This window comes from Ranitomeya imitator, chromosome 2 (genome assembly GCF_032444005.1).
Source record: "Ranitomeya imitator isolate aRanImi1 chromosome 2, aRanImi1.pri, whole genome shotgun sequence".
Taxonomy (NCBI): domain Eukaryota; kingdom Metazoa; phylum Chordata; class Amphibia; order Anura; family Dendrobatidae; genus Ranitomeya; species Ranitomeya imitator.
The window spans coordinates 538,556,263-538,578,938 of record NC_091283.1 but is presented as its reverse complement, the minus strand read 5'-3'; the positions used below and the strand labels follow the sequence as shown (position 1 = coordinate 538,578,938).

General features: G+C 48.7%; 1 protein-coding gene across 12 annotated transcripts in view; it reads right to left on the bottom strand.

Moving 5' to 3' along the window:
* Positions 1-22,676, bottom strand: part of NBR1 (NBR1 autophagy cargo receptor) — a 105,375-nt gene that overhangs the window by 56,470 nt on the left and 26,229 nt on the right. For all 12 annotated transcript variants that reach the window (XM_069751888.1, XM_069751889.1, XM_069751896.1 and 9 more), the window contains exons 3-5: positions 20,742-20,804; positions 13,188-13,206; positions 286-308 (exon numbers count right to left, since the gene is read on the bottom strand). In XM_069751888.1, coding sequence (XP_069607989.1) covers positions 286-308; positions 13,188-13,206; positions 20,742-20,804 — 105 coding nt within the window. The remainder of the gene's footprint in view (positions 1-285; positions 309-13,187; positions 13,207-20,741; positions 20,805-22,676) is intronic.

Here is a 22,676-nt window from a genome sequence, read left to right as displayed (position 1 = left end):
TAGCCAGTTCCCATTACATTCAACTGTGGTCACTGCTGACAGTAAACTCTGTCCTATATCAGACACAAACTGGAATACCATAATCCAGGACTAACTAAAATGTGCAGTTGAAGGAACAAATAAACACACACACATTCAAGACACAAACTCAAAAATGGTAACCGGAAACTCCGAGCCCCCAATACAAAAATCAGTAACTCTGCACCACTTCTAGTATTAGCCTTAAATACATTGTAAGGGCACATTTTTCATGAAATGGGTTTGATGTGGAGAGTAAGTAATTACCTTTAAAGCTTCCTCATATTCACCTGCAATAAAACATATCTATATGTTAATAGGATGAATAACTACAAGTCTGTATCTAACTGATAACATGAAGAGGTCAGAACAACAAGAGCAAAGATCAGATCTCATGATATTATGTGTCACGCAGAAAGAAAGAGGATGACAACCATCAGCGTGACCTTGGAGTATACACTCGTGTCTGCCTACTTTTCCAAGATTACTTTAGGATTTGTATACCTCGTAAGGCTTCTGTGCCTCCGGCAATGAGTAGTAATCGCACAGCTCTGGAGAATATGAGCGGGTTTGTTGTAGGAGAGTCATGGAGAATGTTTACTAATTTATATAGCACTATTAATTCCACAGCGCTTTACAGACATTAACGGCACTGCCACCGATGGGGCTCACAATCTCATTTCCCTATCAGTATGTCTTTGGAGTGTGGGAGGAAAGCGGAGAACCCCGAGGAAACCCACGCAAACACGGAGAGAATATACAAACTCCTTGCAGATGTTGTTCTTAATGGGATTTCAAACCTGGACCCCAGCACTACAAAGCAACAGTGCTAACCACTGAGCCACCGTGCTAAGATACCATCTTTATCATGCAAATAGAAGGCCATGATGATGCACCAGGGCATAGGTGCACCAAAGAGCCCACACTTGCTCATCACATAAAAGCTGATTTTTAATTAAGCTATACTTGCCTAGTATGATTGAAATAAGGGCTGGGTCCCCTATATAAAATGTTTATGCATCTTAAATGCCATTTTGGGACGACAAACTCCCTTTAAAGAGAATCTGTCAGCAGGTTTTTGCTACCTCATCTGAGAGCAGCCAGATATAGAGGCAGAGACCCACTTAGATTACTGGGTGCAGCGGTTCTTACAAAGAGTTTTTAGCGTTAGCAATACAGCAAAGCCTAAAAAGCTTATTATCATTGTATTGGTCATCTTTTATGACATCTTTATTGTTCTAAGAATGATTAAAAAAAAAGTGCTCATATTTTTCAAAGAATTCACAATGCAGTAAAATTAACATGTCAACTTTAATCTGTGGTTCGATACAATTATAGGTGATACCCAATATATCATTTTACTTTTCAGCAAAATTTGTTAACTATTAGTGGTTGGGAGGCGAGGAGATCAAACAGCTTTGTAAACAGAATATAAGTTATTGCTCTCAGAATAACTATCACTTGTCGGGAGTCGCCCAGTTCCTTGGATTATATCTGATGGTGAAGACGCCGGGGCCACCTACCTTTCCATAGCTCCTGAATCCGCCCTCAGTCTATACCCCTCTCCCACCCAGGGAAGTAGTAGTGCACCGTAATACACAAACCAGACTAACAAAGTAATATGAACAGGGATAAAGGAAAAACAGGATTTTTGGTTGCTTACCGTAAAATCTGTTTCTTGAAGCCTCCATTGGGGGACACAGGAACCATGGGTGTATGCTGCTGCCACTAGGAGGCTGACACTATGCAAATAAAAAAATTAGCTCCTCCTCTGCAGTGTACACCCCACCGACTGGCATTAAACTCTTCAGTTAGTGAGAAAGCAGTAGGAGAAAGAACAAGGTTGAAAAACCATAACCACAAACTTGAGAACTGTAAACGTGAGAACAGTCAGAGAACATATAACAAAAACATTGGGAGGGAGCTGTGTCCCCCAATGGAGGCTTCAAGAAACAGATTTTACGGTAAGCAACCAAAAATCCTGTTTTCTTTATCGCCTCTCATTGGGGGACACAGGAACCATGGGACGTCCCAAAGCAGTCCCAAGGGCGGGAAAAACAGACTTCCATCAGGTCAGAGGACTCACCACTGCCGCCTGCAGGATCCTTCTGCCTAGGCTGGCGTCCGCCGATGCGTAGGTATGGACCTTGTAAAATTTGGCGAACGTGTGGATGGAAGACCAAGTTGCCGCTTTGCACAGCTGTAGGGCGGAAGCCCTGTGGTGCACCGCCCAGGAGGCGCCGACTGCCCGGGTAGAGTGAGCCTTAATCCCAGGAGGGGGCACTCTGTTCTTGACCTGGTAAGCCTCCAAGATTGCCATTCTGATCCATCGAGCAATAGTCTCTTTAGAAGCCGGCTGGCCTCTGCGCGTGCCATCAGGAATGACGAAAAAGGAATCCGTCTTCCGGAAAGTGGACGTTCTGTCCAGATAGATCCTCACAGCCCTGACAAGATCCAGCTTGTTCAATGATCGCTCCAGAGGATGAGTCGGAGCTGGACAAAAGGAAGGTAGAACGATGTCCTCGTTGAGGTGGAAGGTGGAAACCACCTTAGGAAGAAAAGAAGGTGGGGGCCGGAAGACCACCTTGTCCTGGTGAATGACCAAAAACGGAGGACGGCAAGACAGGGCCGCCAGCTCGGAAACGCGGCGAATGGACGTGATGGCCACAAGAAAGGCTACCTTCCATGATAAAGCTGATAGAGGAATCTCCCTAAGAGGTTCAAAGGGAGAAACCTTCAGAACGTCCAGTACCAGGTTTAGGTCCCATGCCTCCACAGGGGCCCTGTACGGCGGGACGACGTGGGCTACCCCCTGAAAGAAGGTCTTAACCTGTGGCCGAGAGGCCAAGGTCTTCTGAAAGAGGATGGAAAGCGCAGCGACCTGACCATTCAGAGAACTAAGAGCCAGGCCCGAATCCAGTCCTGCCTGAAGGAAGGCCAAAAGAGAAGGCAGGGAAAAAACCATAGGCGGAAGGCGGTTGGACTCGCACCACCGGAAGTAGGCCTTCCAGGTGCGGTAGTAGATCCTGGAAGACGAAGGCTTCCGAGCCTGAATCATGGTGTGAATCACCCGGTCCGAAAGGCCCGACGCTCTCAGAACCGCGGTCTCAACAGCCACGCCGTTAAACTGAGCGACCGAGAATTCGGGTGGCAGATCGGACCCTGGGACAGCAGATCGGGACTGTCTGGAAGGCGCCAGGGAGCGTCCGCGAGAAGGTTGACGAGCTCCGCGAACCAAGCTCTCCTGGGCCAATCCGGGGCGATCAGGATGACCGGCACCCCTTCCGCTTTGATCTTCTTCAACAGTTTGGGAAGTAATGGAAGGGGTGGGAACAGGTAGGGCAGCTCGAACTGTGACCAAGGAATGACCAGAGCATCGACGCCCACTGCGAGAGGATCGCGGGACCTGGAGACGAACTGCGGAACCTTCCTGTTGACTCGGGACGCCGTGAGATCCACATCCGGAGTTCCCCATCGAAGACAAATCTGATGGAAGACCTCCGGATGTAAGGACCATTCCCCTGCCGCGAGGCCCTCGCGGCTGAGGAAGTCGGCGGCCCAGTTTTCCACGCCGGGGATATGCACCGCGGATATCACCGGAACCGTTGCCTCTGCCCAAAGGAGGATCTTGGATACCTCGGCAAGGGCCAAGGAGCTCCGAGTCCCCCCCTGATGGTTGACATATGCCACAGCCGTGGCGTTGTCCGTCTGGATCCGGACTGGAAGGCCCCTGAGAATCCTTTCCCAGTGGCGGAGGGACAGGAAGATGGCCCGAATTTCGAGGACGTTGATCGGCAGAGAAGACTCCTGCAGCGACCAGCGGCCCTGGACCGTCAGGTGGCGAAAAACCGCACCCCAGCCGAGCAGGCTGGCGTCCGTTGTCACCACCTGCCAGTGAACTGGAAGGAAGGACCTGCCCTGGGAGATGAGAGGTGACGTCAGCCACCAGTTGAGAGACCGCCTGACCCGAAAGGAGAGTTTGATCTGTCGATCCAGGGAGAAGACCGACCTGTCCCACTGAGACAGAATGGCTTGCTGAAGGGGTCGCGAATGGAATTGGGCGAAGGGAATCGCTTCCAATGTAGCTACCATCCTCCCCAGAACCTTCATGGCCGAACGGAGGGAGGGAGGACGAGGACCCTGGAGCAAGCGTATGTCTTGACAGAGAGTGGATCTCTTGTCTTTGGGAAGGAAGACTCTGCTCTGACGAGTGTCGAAAAGCATGCCCAGAAAGATGATGCGCTGAGAAGGAATAAGGCAGGACTTCTTCCGGTTTACCAGCCACCCGAAACGGGCTAAGGTGTCGAGAACAATGGACAGGCTTTCGTGGGCCTGAGCGAAGGACGGAGCCTTGATGAGGATGTCGTCGAGATATGGAAATAGGACCAGGCCTCTGACTCTCAAGATGGCCATCAGCGCCGCCATGATTTTCGTGAACACTCTTGGCGCGGTTGCGAGACCGAACGGCAGGGTGACGAACTGAAAATGGTCTCGTTGCACTGCAAAGCGCAGGAAACGGTGATGTCCGGGAAATATCGGGACATGGAGGTAGGCGTCCTGGATATCTATTGAGCATAGAAACTCCTGAGCCTCCATGGAAGCAATTACTGAACGAAGGGATTCCATCCTGAAGTGTCTCAGGCGAACTCTCCTGTTCAGCAATTTGAGGTCCAGAATGGGGCGAACTTTGCCGTCTTTTTTCGGTACCACAAAAAGATTCGAGTAGAAACCCGTGAAGCGTTCTTTTTCTGGGACGGGAACGATTACCCCGGATTTGAGCAGAGAAGCGATGGCTGAGAAGAAGCCCGGAACTAGAGCGGGGTCTCTTGGAGGACGGGATTGGAAGAAACGATCCCGAGGTTGGGAAGCGAACTCTATTTTGTATCCCGAGGATACAACTTCCCTGACCCATGCGTCCTCTACTGCGGAAATCCAGACGTCCCTGAAAAGGAGAAGACGGCCGCCCAATCTGGGAGTTGGGCTGGAGTCTTGCCGAGAGTCATGCCGAGGTGGATCTTCCAGTCCTGGGCCTGGAGGATCTACCCTGGGAGAAACGAGGACGCCAGGACGGAGTGGGCCTAAAGGACACCGCCTTCTTCTCTTGACGTGCCTGTGGCCTCTGTTGCTGCTGGGAAAGGGAGTTTGACGCAGCGAAGCGACGAAAAGGCCGAAAAGAACGAAACTGTCGTCTAGGGGGAGGGCGACGAGGCTTAGCCTGAGGGAGAAGAGAACTTGTACCCCCGGTGGCGTCCTTAATTATTTGGTCCAGCTGGGAACCAAAGAGACGAGAGCCCTGGAAGGGCAGACTAGTGAGGGACTTTTTGGAGGACAAGTCCGCCTGCCAGGCCTTGAGCCAAACGGTCCGGCGGATGGCAACGGCATTGCTGGAAGCTTGAGCCGCACAAGACGCGGCATCCAGGGAGGCGGAAACCAGGTATTCACCAGCGTGGGAAATCTGGTTGGCAAGTTCCGCTAATTGCGCGGGAGGCGCCCCATCCAGGATACCCCGCCGAAGATCCTTGGCCCATTTTGAGATGGATTTTGAAGCCCAAGTGGACGCAAAAGCTGGACATAGAGCCGCTGAAGCCGCTTCAAAAGCAGATTTCGCGAAGGATTCTATAACTCTATCGTTAGAATCCTTCAGAGATGCTCCGCCGGACAGAGGAAGCACCGTGTTGGTGGACAGCCTGGAAACAGGGGGGTCCACCGAGGGAGATGCTGTCCAATTGGCGGTAAGTTCTGGAGGAAAAGGATATAATACACCCAGGCGTTTTCCCCTCTGAAAACGCCTAGTGGGGTTCTCTCTCTCTCTGGACACGATTTCCTCGAATTCAGGATGAGGAGCGAAAAATTTTGAAGGTGGTTTGGCCCGTCTGAACGAAACCGCCTGATCTGCGGGTTCCGTAGAGGGATCCTTGATGCCACATGTTTGGTTTATTGCCCCAATGAGGTTCTGAACTGTCTCACTCATGGTGGCGATTTGGTGAGGATCCAGCTCCGAAGTATCCTCCGAAGGCGCATCAGATAATGCCTCGCCTGACTCAGGGGAGGAGGATCGGTGGGACACCAACCGCGGGGGAGGGCCGAGCGGCGAGATGGAGCGCGAAGAGGACTCAGACCGACGTTCCTGTCTGGACCTTTTATGGCTTATCAAGGAGGGTTCGGGCGGCGGTTCCTGCGACCCGCTGGCCACTGCAGGGGTCTGCAGGGGTAACCGATCCAGCGCGGACACTAGAGTTTGAGATACCCGTGTTAAATCGGCCACCGATTGTGACAGAGAGGCGGCCCAGCCTGGGATGGGGGGATCACTCTCGGGCGGAACAGCCGGGGGATCCTGGGCGGTGGGAACAATCGGGTTGCTGCAGGACTGACACAGCGGGGAGGACTGACCTGAGGGAAGTTTGCTGTTACAGGACGAACATGCAAAGTACGTGACTAAGGCAGAAGATGAAGAGGTAGGGGGACGAGAGCGGCCCCCTTTAGAGGTAGACATTTTTAGGGACCCTGAAGATGCCAGTGGGTTAGGGGACAGTGGGCAGAGGGGGGTGTCAGTCTGCAGTGCAGCTACTCACGGACCCGGTCCTGGAAGATGTCCCACTTGTCCTCGGCGGAGAACTTCCCTGAGGTGCTGATTCTGCGATGCTGAGCCACAGAAGATGCGAGTGCTGCTGCTGTGAGAAGCGGTGCACACCGGCCGAGGGACCCACGAGGAAGGGGGTGGAGCCAGACGCAGAGGCGCCGGTGGGCAGGGCGCAGTATGTCGGGCGGGAAAGAAGCCCGCCCGCAGAACCGGAAGTGAGGAGCCGAGAAACCGGAAGTAGGCCCCGGCCTAAGCCGGGACCTAAATTAGAGACCGGCGCCGCCGGAGAAGGGAACCGCGGCGCCGGAGCAGTGCGCCGCAGAGTCTGAGAAGAGCGGCAGTCTGCCAAGGCTGTCCGAACGGAACTGGCGGGGTCGCGGCGCCAGAGGTAGGCCCCGGCAGAAGCCGGGACCTAAATTAGAGGCCGGCGCCGCCGGAAAATCGCGGCGCCGGAGCGTCGCCAGAGAATCGCGGTGCCGGAGCGCCGCCTGAGAATAGCGGCGCCGGAGCGCCGCTGGAGAGTGGCGGCGTCGGAGCGCCGCAGAAAGTAAGTGGCACGGCATCCTGCCAAGGACGCCGTGCAGACACAGGACGCCGTGCAGACACAGGACGCATTGAGGCCCCCGAGCAGTGAGACCGCAGGGGGAAGCGGCGCAGCAGCCTGCCAGGCTGTGACTCTGTAAGGGGCTGTGCGGCTGCAGGGAAAGAACTGCGGCCGCTAAGGAAGAAGAGCTTATGGCTGTCCCTGGGATCCCAAATAAACGCCATGAGGGGAGACGGGGACATCTGGAGAAAAGATCCCGGGGGAATGGAGGGGAAATACTCACCTAAACATCCCACGCCGTTACTAACCTGAGGGGAATGAGACGTCACGGAGCTGTGATGGACGTCCTCGTCTCCTCCAACCGACAGGCTCTGGTAGGCGAGTGGGTGGGGGACGGAGCCAGGACCGGACTTCTGAGCACGCTTCTGTGCTAGGATCTTGGTCCTGGAGAGGGATCTATGAGGATACGGGGTGGCAGTACACGCCGTACTCATAGTCCGTATTGTGGGACTACAGGTGTGACTGCTCACCCTGTATCCCTCTGGAAAAAAACCTGAAAAGAAACGACGCACATTGAGGTAGATAAGGGTCTAATGAAAGACCCGTGTCCACCTCCTACTGACACTAAGCTAAACTGAAGAGTTTAATGCCAGTCGGTGGGGTGTACACTGCAGAGGAGGAGCTAATTTTTTTATTTGCATAGTGTCAGCCTCCTAGTGGCAGCAGCATACACCCATGGTTCCTGTGTCCCCCAATGAGAGGCGATAAAGAAATACCCATCATACAAATATACTCAAAAACAACAAAGGTAAACACCTGAGAGTGGAGGATGGAGTTAAACCAAAGTAAGAGAAGAAAGGTAATCATCAACAACTCAAAACCTAGCACAGTCACAGATAAATGCATCAAACACCTTCTCCTACAACAACCTCCAGCTATGTAGCATAAGCTACCTCGGACAATGAGTGCTAGCCAGGACCTAGATTATATAATGGCTAACAGTGCACAGCTGAGAGCCTTAAGGAAAACTTCCAGGAGCTCTCAACTGTGCAGATAAAGAAATTTACACCGTTTAATATGAAAGCGACGTCGTTCTAATCAGTGTAGGAGTAGGAGAAAAGAGACACTGCGGTCTTCTGTTTCTGTTGCGGTAAACCTGTCACAATAACAGCTTGTATTTTTATGTAACGAGATGTTCTTTTTTGTTACTAATTGGGATGAATGCATTTTTTTGATAACATTTTATTTTTTGTGGGATTAATAAAGAAAAAGCAATTCTGACATTGTTTTTCAATGCTATTTTTTTCCGTTCACTGAAAAAGAGATAAATAATGAAATATTTTACAGTATGGGTCACTAAGAACATGCAATATCAAATGTGTGTTTTTTGCAGGAGTTTGGTTTCTTTATTTTTTTACATAAATTAACCATTTAATAATAATAATAATCCTGAGATTTATTATTTTTTATATTTACAATACTTACCAGTCCCACAATGGGAATTAAACAATTCTTTTATAAGTTGTACAGTGTATTATGAAGTGTTTGACTGACAGTTAGCCCATCGTACCCCACTCCTCCGGACATCTGCTAATCTACTCTATATGACAGAAACAGAGGACATTGAAAGGCCTCCGGCTGCCCACCACAGCTTCCCCTCCCTTCACAATGACTTTTGCACACGCTCAATAAATGCCTCAATAGGGACTGAATTTATTGCTACTAATGTACATGTGAATTCCATGAAAGAAGACGTTAAGAGCCTAAAACAGCCCCAGCAGCCAGTATATGTCCTGCGTATCTGGACATGTGGTGCGTCTTTCTTGACCGCAGCATATTTATGTTGCGGAGACGCTCCTTCCCCGCAAGATAAATATCACAGTCCTGTGTATAGGATATGCTCAATGGACACAGGCAGAATCACAGTGTGTGCAAAGGGGGCGGAGCTTTGGGCGGAGCGAGGTATCTGCTGAGTCCAAAGCGCAGCCATTACGCCCCATGGAAACATACCTTAACACATTGCTTTTTAAAAAAAACAAAAAAAAACAAACATTTAAAACAAAAACCTGATTTATACAATGGGTCATTACCTGATAACACCTTTGAGGCCTAGTTCACACACTATGAAGCATGTCCAAGGATACCCGAAAAGCGAGATTCAAATGCAACCCCGACGGCGCACTAGATTGCAATGTCACACATGGAGCTCAATATGTGCTTTCTTCCCACAGTGTACCACTTTTCATACGGGCACAAAAACTTTGACTGCTTCTCTTTTTTCAATGGGCACAAAAATGTAACTAAACTCCATTTGTACTTGATGACACTGAAGTCTATTGCTCAGTCGGGGGTTCCATCTGAATCTCCAACAACGGATGCACTGCATAAACGCATTGTGATCAGGGCCTTACTTGACAGGTTGAGCTGGCAATTCCTTCACTCCCCTTTCTGACATTTTTAATACTCTTATTAACTAGGTTTATGTAGTACATAATACCTATAAGATAAAGTGTTTTATGAATTTTCAAAGGGAATGTGTCATCTGAAATTATATTTTCATTAAGTCAGTCCTGTAATATAAATATATTTTTACAAAAGTTTTTAATTTATTATTTTTAATTTCTCCATCTAGTTTACAAAAAAAAAAAAAATAATAAAAAAAAAAAGATATATTGCAATGGCGACTAGGTGTAATCTAATACTCTTACTCCCTGTTGGGCACATAGACATTAGCAGCAATGGATTCAGACCCAACCATATTGGAGTATTAAATGAGCGTGCCCTCATCAGGACAAAGGTTATTGTGAAGGTAAAGGGAGAGGCGAGCTGTCACATCAGCTGTTGTGCATGGTGGATACAATGTTGTCCATCTATCTATATAATCGTCTAAGAGTCACTTCCGTCTGTTTGTCTGTCACGGAAATCCCGCGTCGCTGATAGGTCGCGGCCAGCCGCGACCAATCAGCGACGGGCACAGTCGGCCACGAATTTGCCCTTCCCTACTCCCCTCTAGTCAGTGCCCCCTCTCTACTGTCCTCCAGTCAGTGCCCCCATAGCAGTTTAGCAGTCCGTTAACGCTGCTATTAACCCTGTGTGACCAACTTTTTATTATTGATGCTGCCTACGCAGCATCAATAGTAAAAAGATCTAATGTTAAAAATAATTAAAAAATATAAAAAATCATTATATTCTCACCTTCCGGTGCCTTTCCCACTCCTCGCGACGCTCCGGTCCCAAGAATGCATTGCGGCAATGACCGGAGATGACCTAGCAGTCTCGCAAGACCGCTACATCATCACGTGTTATTGCCGCAATGCATTCTTGGGACCGGAGCGTCGCGAGGAGCATCGCTAAATGCCTGGGCTGGATCCGGGGGCCGCCGGAAGGTGAGTATATAACTTTTTTATTTTAATTCTTTTTTTTAACAGGGATATGGTGCCCACATTGTTATATACTACGTGGGCTGTGTTAGATACTACATGGGCTGTGTTATATACTGCGTGATCGGTGTTATATAGTACATTGCTGTGCTATATACTACGTGGCTGTGCTATATACTACGTGGCTGTGCTATATACTGCGTGGCTGTGCTATATACTGCGTGGGCTGTGCTATATACTGCGTGGGCTGTGCTATATACTGCGTGGGCTGTGCTATATACTGCGTGGGCTGTGCTATATACTGCGTGGGATGTGCTATATACTGCGTGGGATGTGCTATATACTGCGTGGGATGTGCTATATACTGCGTGGGATGTGCTATATACTGCGTGCGATGTGCTATATACTGCGTGGGCTGTGTTATATACTGCGTGGGCTGTGCTATATACTACTATACATATTCTAGAATACCCGATGCGTTAGAATCGGACCACCATCTAGTTGTATATAAAGGTGTTCGTTGTCATTGTAGTCCTGCCTTTAAGGATATGGAAACCTATGAAAAGTCACCTGTACAGAACAGGAGGTACGAGTTTAGTACAAACCCTAGAGGTCAGTGTGAAAATTGCAAGATTTATAATAAACAAAACAAAAACTTGGCATTATCAATTTTTTTTTTATAGCTTGCATTTATAAGCTACATTTTAGCATAAATCCAGATTTCAGTAAGACTCCAGTCAATAATTAACAAGGTTACATGTCTGTGATGACTGTCTATCCAAGTCAATTATTAAAGGGTTCTCATGAAAGACACCTACCACCCCTGGATCACCAATCATGAGAAAGGGGGTTCTGATCCCCAATTCCTCTTCACTGTGGTTTGTGCTGAATGGAGCAGCATGGTAATGCATGAGGTGTGGAAGCAGAAACTTGACAATGATGCCAGTACATCATTTGATGACTCCAGAAGGGTCCATATGAACCCATTAACTATAATAATAATAATAATAATAATAATTTTTATTTATATAGCGCCAACATATTCCGCAGCGCTTTACAAATTATAGAGGGGACTTGTACATACAATAGACATTACAGCATAACAGAAATACAGTTCAAAACAGATACCAAGAGGAGTGAGGGCCCTGCTCGTAAGCTTACAAACTATGAGGAAAAGGGGAGACTACAATGCGATCCGTAAGGGTTCTGTCAGTTTCGCTCTACCGACGTTATTTTTTCCCACATACGAGACAAAATCTGTGACAGAGTCTTCAGAACCTGTGAACCTAGCCTAAGTTGTGTAGTTTAATGTCTATAGCCATGTTTTCTATGTGTTAGTGTATACAAAGTTCATAAAAGTGGTCAAGCTTAAAAGGGGTTGTCCAGTTTAAACGGGTAAGCCTGCAGTCACACAGAAGGACTGCAGACTTATGAATAACCCCAGAGCGATGCACGGTGTGCTGTGGGGATTAGGTACTTTCTGAGCTGGGACCGGAGAGTATGGATGTGTTCTACATACTCCCGGGCAGAACCCCACTAGTCGGAGTGGCATCAGTCCATACACTTGTATGGAGCAAGGCCACGCCCCATCTAGTGGCCGACTAGAGGGCACAGCCTTGCTCAATACAAGTGTATGGAGACAGGCCAAGTCCACTGGCCGGGCTCTGGCCGGGAGTATGCATAATGCACATACGTATATCCTCTGGTTCCGGCTCAGAAACTGGAGAATCCCCGCAGCGCACAGTGCGTAGGGGGAATGCACCAAAGTCTTGGCCAAGGGTGCACTGCAGCTTACTCATATGCATATGTTCTCAGGCACTATACAAGTAACGGGTACAGTGATAGTATGGCTGTTATAAGAGCCAAGTCCCCTAGAACACTATCTAAAGCATTTAAAATGCATTTTGGTGGTGACAGGCGCCCTTTTAAGTGCTTTGGGTGTGGCAGACACGCAACACCTCATTTGCATATGAATGAAAACTCCTATTACTTGGGAATGCAGCAAGTGCTCTGTCCTGTTCCGAGCACTTACGTAGCCACTGCCAGCTCAAGGTTATGTGATTCTACTATTTACACTGGCAGCCATGTGCTGCAGAAGAGGATCGGAATTGCAGAGATAACAGAAAAAGCCAGCGATCAGTATGTATTGGGGTATGTTTCCACATTCCGTTAAGGCAGCGCTTTGGACACAGGAGATACCCGCTCCGTCCAAAGAGCTGCCAGCTTTTGTACGCACGGTGATTCCGCATGTGTTCACTGAACCATCTGGAATCACCACATCCTATACAATGGATGGTGATATTTATGTTGTAGAGAATGAGCATCTCCGCAGGATAAGTAGACATGCTGCAGTCTATAAAGACGTGCCGCATGTCCGGATACGCAGGTCTGCCGCCTGCGTCTTTGAATGCATAGCGGAGAGGAGATTTAATAAAATCACCTCCACTATGCTGTAACATCTGGATGTTTGCGGATTGGATGCTGCAGCTGTACGCAGCGTTCAATCCGCAGCAAATACGCCACGTGGAAACATACCCTTAGACATGCACATAAACAGATGTTAAATATTTCTCATTCCTGGGAGTGCTACTACTTTAATCAAAATAATTAAGAAGCAAACACAGAAGAAGACAGCAAAGAACACTATACATGTGCACAGACTTACCTTGACTATTCACAGATACCTGCAATGAAAGATATACATAATTAGACCGCCAACATTATATAACTGTATACTGTTTCAAGAATGGGACTTAACCCCTTAGTGACCAGACTTTTTATTATTATTATTTATTTTTTTTAAATCTGACATGTGTCTCTTTTTGTAGTAATAACTCCGGAAAGCTTCAACAAATCCCAGTGATTTTGAGATTGTTTTTCCGTGACACATTGTACTTTATGACAATGCTAAATTTAGGTTGATTTTTTTTTTTTATTATAAACGCAAAATATAATCAAAAATTTGACAAATGTTAAAAAATTTGCAATTTTCAAACTTTCAATGAGTATACCTTTAATCCCGATAGTCGTATCATACAAAAACAACATTTCCCTAATGTCTGCTTTACATCAGCACCATTTGTAAAATGTTTTATTTTGTTAGCATTTCAGAAGGCTTTAAAATGTAGCAGTAACTTTTCATTTTTTTTAAGGAAATTTACAAAACTTACTTTTTATGGGGACCTGTTCAGCTTTGAAGTGACTTTGGGGGTCCTATATCCCCAAAAGTAATACCATTTTAAAAACCACACCACCTCAACGTATTCAAAATTGATTTCAAGTGTTTAATTAACCCTTCAGGTGATTTTCAGGAATTAATGCAAAGTGGCATGACAGGAATGAAAAAGAGGGATTTTTGGTTCTTACCGTAAAATCTCTTTCTTGGAGCCTTCATTGGGGGACACAGGTTACTATGGGTGTATGCTGCTGTTGCTAGGAGGCTGCCACTATGCAAATAAGGAAAGTTAACTCCTCCTCGGCAGTATACACTCTCCGATAGGCACAATCCAACTCAGTTGGTGCTAAAGCAGTTGTAAAAGTAAAAAGAACTCAACCTATGTACCAACCCAAAACAACGGCACGTTGGCCAACACGGTACAACATAAAGGGAGGGTGCTGTGTCCCCCAATGAATGCTCAAAGAAAGAGATTTTATGGTAAGAACCAAAAATCCCTCTTTCTTTCTCGCTTCATTGGGGGACACAGGTTACCATGGGACGTCCAAAAGCAGTCCCAAGGTTGGGAAAAATAGTCAGAGAAAGGAAGACTTAGGTCGGCCGGTGGGAAACCGCTGCCTGAAGTATCTTCCTACCCAGGCCTGCATCCGCAGAAGCCTGAGTATGCACCTTGTAGAACCGTACAAAGGTGTGAAGGGACAACCAAGTTGCGGCTTAGCAAACTTGCAAAGCCGAGGCCTGGTGACGAACGGCCCAGGAAGCTCCCACAGCCGGGGAAGAGTGAGCCCTCATCCCCAGGGGAGGCTGTTTACCTTGAACGCGGTATGCCTCCAGAACCGCCGAACGAATCCAACAAGCAATAGTGGATTTAGAGGCAGGGAGCCCTTTCCGACAACCTTCAGAGACGACAAACAGAGGATCGGACTGGCAAAAAGAAGCAGTTGTGGTAAGAAAGACTCGGATAGCCCTGACCAAATCCAGCTTGTGGAGAGATTTCTCCAAGGGATGGACCGGGAAGGGCACAAGGAAGGGAGGACGATGTCCTCGTTGATGTAAAAAGCCAAAACTACTTTTGGTAGAAAGGAAGGAACAGGCCGCAGGACTACTTTATCCTGGTGCAGAATCAGGAAAGGAGAACGGCAGGATAATGCCGCCAACTTGGAGACTCTCCTAATAGAGGTGATGGCGACCAGGAAGGCCTTCCAAGAAAGAAGTGAAAAGGAAATGTCCTGGATTGGTTTAAAAAGGGGGGTGCTGGAGGGCGCCGAGAACAAGGTTGAGATCCCATGGCTCAAACGGGGAATGATAAGGAGGTGCTATGTGGGCAACACCTTGGAGGAAGGTCCTGACTTGGGGAAGGGAAGCTAGGTCCCTTTGGAAAAGGATGGACAGGGCGGAAACCTGGCCCTTTAAAGTACTTAAAGAAAGGCCTGAATCGAGACCCGCCTGAAGGAAGCCAAGGACTGAAAGGGAACCTGTCACCCCAAAAATCGCGGGTGAGGTAAGCTCACCGGCATCAGGGGCTTATCTTCAGCATTCTGTAATGCTGTAGATAAGCCCCCGATGATACCTGAAAGAGGAGAAAAAGACGTTAGATTATACTCACCCAGGGGCGGTCCCGCTGCTGGTCCTGTCGGATGGGCGTCTCTGGTCCGCTGCGGCGCCTCCCATCTTCATTCCAAGACGTCCTCTTCTGATCTTCAGCCACGGCTCCGGCGCACTTTGTCTGCCCTGTCGAGGGCAGAACAAAGTACTGCAGTGCGCAGGCGCCGGGCCTCTCTGACCTTTCCGGCGTTTCCCTTTCCCTGATGGGTTATGTAAGCCACGGCCGTGGCGTTGTCTGACTGAATGCGGATCAGATTTCCAGCGAGGAGGGGCTGCCAGTGGAGGGTGAGGAAGATCGCCCTGATCTGTAAGAGACTGATCTGGAGAAAGGTCTCTTCAACATTACAGCGACCATGCGCTGTGTAATGGAGAAAGACCGCACCCCACCCCTGAAGACTGGCATCGGTGGTGACGATCTGCCAGTGGAGGGGGAGAAATGACCTTCCGCGTAGAATGGAGGTGGAAAGCGTCCACCAAGTGAGAGACTGTCTCACATTGAGAGGAAAATGGGCTCTTGTCCTAGGCAGACAGGAAAGCCAGCTGGAGAGGGCGAGTGTGGAATTGAGCATAGAGTACTGCTTCCATGGAAGCGACCATCTTCCCTAGAACTCTCATGCAGAGCCGTAGAGGCAGAGGAACAGGGCGCTTTAAGGCTTTGATGCTCTGTCGGAGATAGAGGCACTTCTCCTTCGGGAGGATGACCTGAGCTTGAATGGTGTTGAATTCCATGCCCAGGAACTCGAGGCGTTGAGTTGGAATCAAGGTCGACTTGTCCTTGTTGATTATCCAACCGAGGCGGGTCAGTGTGTCCAGAGTGATCTGGAGGCTTTGGTCGCAGTCCTGGCGAGACGGACCCTTGACCAGAAGGTCGTCGAAATAGGGGATCCTCATAATCCCCTTCGAATGAAGGATGGCCATGATCGCTGCCATTACTTTCGTAAAGACCCTGGGGGCGGACGCCAGGTCGAACGGGAGAGCTGTAAACTGGTAATGTTGCTTGCGAATCGCGAAACAAAGGAACCTCTGATAAATAGGAATATGCAGGTACGCATCCTGAATGTCCACAGAGCACAGATACTCCCCCGGTTCCATAGAGGCGATCACTGTGCGCAGAGACTCCATCTTGAAGTGCCGAACCCAACGGTGGCGGTTCAACTGTTTGAGATCCAAAATAGGGCGGAGTAAGCCGTCTTTTTTCGGAACCACAAACAGATTTGAGTAAAAACCCGAAAACCGCTTGCGGTAAGGAACGATCACTCCTGAGATGAGAAGGGCATTGACTGCCTGAAGGAGCCCTGGGGCATGGGAAGGCTGCTTGGGTGGACGGGAGAGGAAGAAACGTCTTCCTGGGGGTGAAGAAAATTCTATTTTGTAGCCTGATGTGATGATCTTCCTGACCAGGTGTTGTTGACCACCGATAACCAAGCCTCCATGAACAGAAGAAGCCTGCTTCCCATCCTGGAAAGATTTCCAGGTGGGGGTGACCCGTCAATTGAAGAGAATCTGTGGCCGCGATATCCGGAAGGTTTATAGGAGCGGCTCTTAGCCCTCCAGTGAGGGGTAGGCCTGAAGGAAGGTTTTCTCCGTTCACCCTGAGAGGAAGAACGCTCCTGCTGGGAGGAACCGCCTGAGAAGGAGAAGGGCTGGAAGGGACGAAAGGACTGGGGTCCCCGTCTATTAAAGGGGTGCTTAGGCTTGGATTGAGGGAGAGAGGTGCTCTTTCCACCTGTAGCGTCGGAGATGATCTGGTCTAGCTTTGTGCCAAAGAGCCTTGGAACGGAAGGCCAGTGAGAGACTTTTTAGAAGCGGGGTCTGCGTTCCACGCCTTCAGCCAAAGGACACGGCGAATGGCAATGATGTTGCTGTTTGCTCTTGCGGGACAAGCAGCCGCATCCAAGGAGGCATTTAAAAGATATTTCCCCGCGTGTGCAATCTGGTTGCTAAATCAGCTAGTTACTCCGAAGAAGCCGATGCTACGATGCCCCTGCAAAGCATCTTGGCCCAGGCAGACACGGCTTTCGCCACCCAAGAGGAAGCGAAATTCGGGCAGAGAGGACGCCCCAAAGGCTGAGTTGGTTAAAGCCTCAATTTGCCAGTCTGTAGCGTCCTTAAGAGACGCTGCATCGGGGATAGACAGCACTGTCTGCGAGAATAGACGAGAGACAAGCAGATCTACCTTAGGGGAATCAGACCATTTGCTGACCAGGTCTGGATTAAAGGAGTACAAAATATCCAGATGCTTCCTTCCTTCCTGGAAAATGTTCCGGGTTGTTCCCAGTGTCTAGAGGTAGTATTCTCAAACTCTTTGTGATTGGGAAAAACTCTAGAGGGCCGTTTCACCCGTTTGAATGAAACGGAGTCCTCCTGGGAGGTGGAATCTTCCTCCTCAAGTTCAAGGGTTTGAAAAATAGCCGAAATGAGGCTATCTACCAGGACTGATCTGCATCTGAATCAGACTCCGAATGAGAAAATAAATCCGACCTGGCGTCCGCCTCAGATGAGGGGGGGGGGGAACAGGTGGAGAGGGGTATTCTAGATGGCGCCACGGGTTCCGGAGAGCTGGATGAGGAGCTAGACAGAGTCCTCTGGAGTTCTCTTTGGCCACGCGACGCGCTGGAGCGAGCGGTGGGTGGGTGAACATGTGTTCGGGTGCGCAGAAAGAGGGGTGTACCCAGCAAAAAAGAAACCGGCGTCCTGATAGGCTGACACGCCTGAGGGGGGTGTCGGAGTGGAGATCCAAGGCAAGTGCATAGCAGAGGGGGGCGTGCCCGGCGCTGGAGAAAATTAAAGTGCAGTGATGATAGGCCTAGACAGGCAAGGGGGCATGGCCTAACTGGGGATAGAGAAATGCTGCAAGATGCCGGGAACTGCGCGATTATAAGAAAAAGTGCGCGAGATTTGAAAATTTAGAGACTGGTGAGCGCTGCCGTGAGGAGGAAGGGAGGGAGGGGGGTAAAAGTGGGCTCCTGTCCCACTTGCTACCTTGCTTGAATCCGGCTCCTTGGTGTCTGAGGATCGCATCAGAATCCCTCGGAGAGGAAGAGGGTCCTGGGAATAAGATCCTCCTTCATGCAACGTCTCCGGACGGTGCAGAAGACGGCGTCAACCCCTCACGAAAAGGGGGGAGGTTACCATAGGTGACCACCGTCTTCCTCTCAGCCCTCTCCGAGGACAGGGGTGAGGAGGGAAAAAGGTGATGACTGGCCACCAAGAAGTCACCCTGAAACACCGATAAGGGTGACAGGGGACGAAGTCCTGCCAGCGGGTCCGAGAGTGGGTAATGTGGGAAGTACCACGCTGCGCTCTCGGTCACTTAAATGTGGGAAAAACAGGGTGAGAATCTGCACCCTGTTACCCAAAGAGATAAGTCTGGAAAAGAAAGGGAAAAAGATTAATAAGTTCACAAAAAACCCTGTAAAGAAAGTAAAGCGGATCTGGTTGTTAGATCCAGGTCTGTCTCCTACAGACACTAAGCAAAAACTGAGTTGGATTGTGCCTATCGGCGGGTGTATACTGCAGAAGAAGAGTTAACTTTTCCTTATTTGCATAGTGTCAGCCTCCTAGTGACAGCAGCGTACACCCATGGTAACCTGTGTCCCCCAATGAAGCGAGAAAGAAAATGTATTTTTCTAATCTAAATGTTGATAACTTTTTAAAGGGAACCTGTCACCCCCATCAGGCGTTTGTAACTAAAAGAGCCACCTTGTGCAGCACAAATGCTGCATTCTGACAAGGTGGCTCTTTTAGTTATGATGCCTGCACACGCTGAAATAAACGTTTGTAAAATGTGCCCCCTCATACCATGAAATGTTCCCAGAGGCGGGTCTTTCCTTCCTAATCAGACACAGCACAGCCGTCACTCCGGGCCTTTGCGCGCCGCCTCCTCTTGCTGCATTATCGTCCCCGGTCCCTGCGCTGTAAGTACAAACGGCAGCGCAACTGCACACGCCCGAAAAAAAAAAACTTAATGCACAGGCTCCGGGGACGATAATGAAGCAAGAGGAGGCGGCGCCCCGCGAGCACAGGTCCGGAGTGACGGTTGTGCTGCGTCTGATTAGGAAGGAAAGACCCGCCTCCCTGGCGATTTCAGGGTATGAGGGGGCACATTTTATAAACGTTTATTTCAGCGTGTGCAGGCATCATAACTAAAAGAGCCACCTTGTCAGAATGCATTTGTGCTGCGCAAGGTGGCTCTTTTAGTTACAAACGCCTGAGGAGGGTGACAGGTTCCCTTTAACAGCCGGCAGATGCTAAGGCCATTATTTGGAAGTGAACTGCCATGGCAAACATCAGGAGCACACAATCAAGATCTCAGGGTGCCATTGGGGTTAAACAGGGAGCCCCCACACTCTGTTAACCATTTAGATGCTGTAGTCACTATTGACAGCAACATCTAAGGGGTTAAACGGCCATGGTTGGTGCCAATAGTGATTGTGGCTGATGCAGCAAGTTGTCAGCTATAGTGTACAGCTGCTGGATTGTCACTTGTGTGGGGATGCTATTCTTTTATATCTCAGGTCAGGAAAAAGACGTATTGGTGATCGTTAAGTGGTTAAAAGGATTCCCCCCCCCCCCCCCACCCCAAGAACAAAAGTTAATTTTAAATCAACAGATCTTCGAATAATAATAAGTTCCACAATTAGATGTGTTAAAAAAAGTGTTCTTGTGCTGAGATAATCTTATAAATGTGCTCCCACTGTGTGCAATGCAGGCTGTGCCTTTCTGCGCAGTGCAGGCTGTGCCTTTCTGCGCAGTGCAGGCTGTGCCTTTCTGCGCAGTGCAGGCTGTGCCTTTCTGCGCAGTGCAGGCTGTGCCTTTCTGCGCAGTGCAGGCTGTGCCTTTCTGCGCAGTGCAGGCTGTGCCTTTCTGCGCAGTGCAGGCTGTGCCTTTCTGCGCAGTGCAGGCTGTGCCTTTCTGCGCAGTGCAGGCTGTGCCTTTCTGCGCAGTGCAGGCTGTGCCTTTCTGCGCAGTGCAGGCTGTGCCTTTCTGCGCAGTGCAGGCTGTGCCTGTCTGCACAGTACAGGCTGTAATAGCTGTGTCTTCCCGTGCAGGCTTTAATGTCTGTGTCTTACTGTACATGCTGTATACATCCTTGTCAATATCTCTGCCTGCAGTCAGACAATGTATGCCGTTTACTGTTCACACCCAGGGGATAGTAATCTGTCCTGATGCGATGATCAGATCTTTGCACACATACTAACGTACAATCACATACACAACAAAACACTAAAGTTTTCTGACAGAAAGCAGAGATGTCGTCAGCCTTGAAAAATGGATGCAGAAACGTTTTGCAGAAATAGCCTGTAAATTGCACTGAGGCTCAATTTAACCAATTAGAATCTGAATGTTTTACTGTTTCCTTCCTCCACAATGGACTGCAGAGAAGAATCATTGTACCGCACACAACAACGCTCTATAGTACTGCAACCGGTCTCTTACCTCCTCATTATCCTCATCTATATACTTTAGCTGTATGTCACTCAGGTCGAAAGACACTTGCACCTGCAGACGACAGAAAAGATTGGTAAGTTTTCCAGATGAACAATGCTTTATCTGAGAAGGTCTAAAATGAGAAATAATTGGTATTACTAGGAAACAGTTCTATGTAGATGGGAGACCTCCTTGTACAGGCAATGTGAGAATCATAGACAGACTCATTATCTGCTCTGCTTTTAACATGTTTACAGAGATACCTTTAAATCATAGCTTAAATTAAATATGTAGAATATATAAGGCAGCAGGACAGAAAACAAACCCAACGTGATAAAAGTGTAGTACACACTACTGGTGTCCTCCATGTAAATCACCCAGAGCAGTAGGTAAAAGAGGAAGCTCCACTTCACAGCATTTTCCTGCAAAGAGATGTTCCCGATCAATTGAATGGGACGGTGTTGTGGTTCTGGATAAAGGCATTACCAAAATGGCAAGTCTTGGGTGCCAGAAAAACAGGGTTATGGGTGTTCAGGGCTCATTAATGCACATGGTGTACAAAGACTAACCCATCTGGTCTGATCCCACAGAAGAGTTACCACTGCAGAAATTGCCAAGACAGTTAAAGCGTTAGTTCCAAAATTCCAAGTGATCCTCAATCCATAGGGCAGAGATAACTTACTGATTGATTCCGGGGTCTGGAGTCTTAAGAATGGGGCAATGTTGTGCCCCTTCTATAATGGAGAGGAGGTCGAGATGAAACATTCATGGCTTTCCACTGGCAGTCCCTTAGGGTATGTGCACACGTTGCGGTTTTTGCTGCGGATCCGCAGCGGTTTTGACGCTGCGGATACGCAGCAGTTTTCCATGTGGTGTACAGTACAATGTTAACCTATGGAAAACAAAAACCGCTGTGCACATGCTGCGGAAAAAAACGCGCGGAAACGCTGCGGTTTATTTTCCGCAGCATGTCCATATTTTGTGTGGAATCCGCAGCGGTTTGGCACCTGCTCCATATTAAAACCGCAGTGGAAACCGCACAAAAAAAACGCGATAAATTAGCAGTACTTTCTGCACTGCGGATTTAATCAAATCCGCTGCGGAAAATACCGCAACGGAATCCGCAGCGTGTGCACATGGCCTAAGACTACGAACAAGACGGAGGTTTAGCAGGACTGGACTATGAAGCAATACAAGACCTGGTGCTACAACACGTTCCCTTTGCCATGATGTGGACAGCTGGGTGTGAGCACTTACCTGGCTTAGAAGGCACCAGCATGTAGTGTAGGAAGAAGGCCAGCTGGCAGAGGCAGTGTGATGCTATGGGCAATGTTCTGCAATAATCTTCCCTGGCACACTGCACATATTGCTGAGGAATGGTTAGCGGAACGTGACAGTTTGAGGTGGCCACTTAGCACCTAAATTCCCCTAAAGGCTCAGAGCCGTTTTGGTAACAAGAGAGGGATTTACAGAATATTGGGCAAGTGACTTATATGTCGTGACTGATCAGAGTCTGTCACATATGGAAATAATGGATGAGTCAGTTACTAAGTACCAATTATATAAATAACAGTGTCACAATTTGTAAAAGTAACATTTACCATTACATTCTCCAGAAATGTAAAGAGTTTTTTGGGGACTAATGATCAGGGACATACCGGGGGTCCAATCTCTCCTAGACTAAAGGAATTGACCCACAACAATCGTGGATCACCAATCTACAGAATATGTGATAAAGGTATCATCACCAGGGGTCTCGCGTACACACTCCTGTCTATTAATGGGAACCTGTCACCTCAAGAAAATCTAGCTACATGTAAATATAAAGGTAATTTACAGGTAAGTGGCATTTAAACCCTGTGTAGCTGGATTACTGGAGAGGCAGCTACAGGGAGAACAAGAACTTTTATTCTCCCCACAGCTGCTCACTTCCAGTCATGGGGG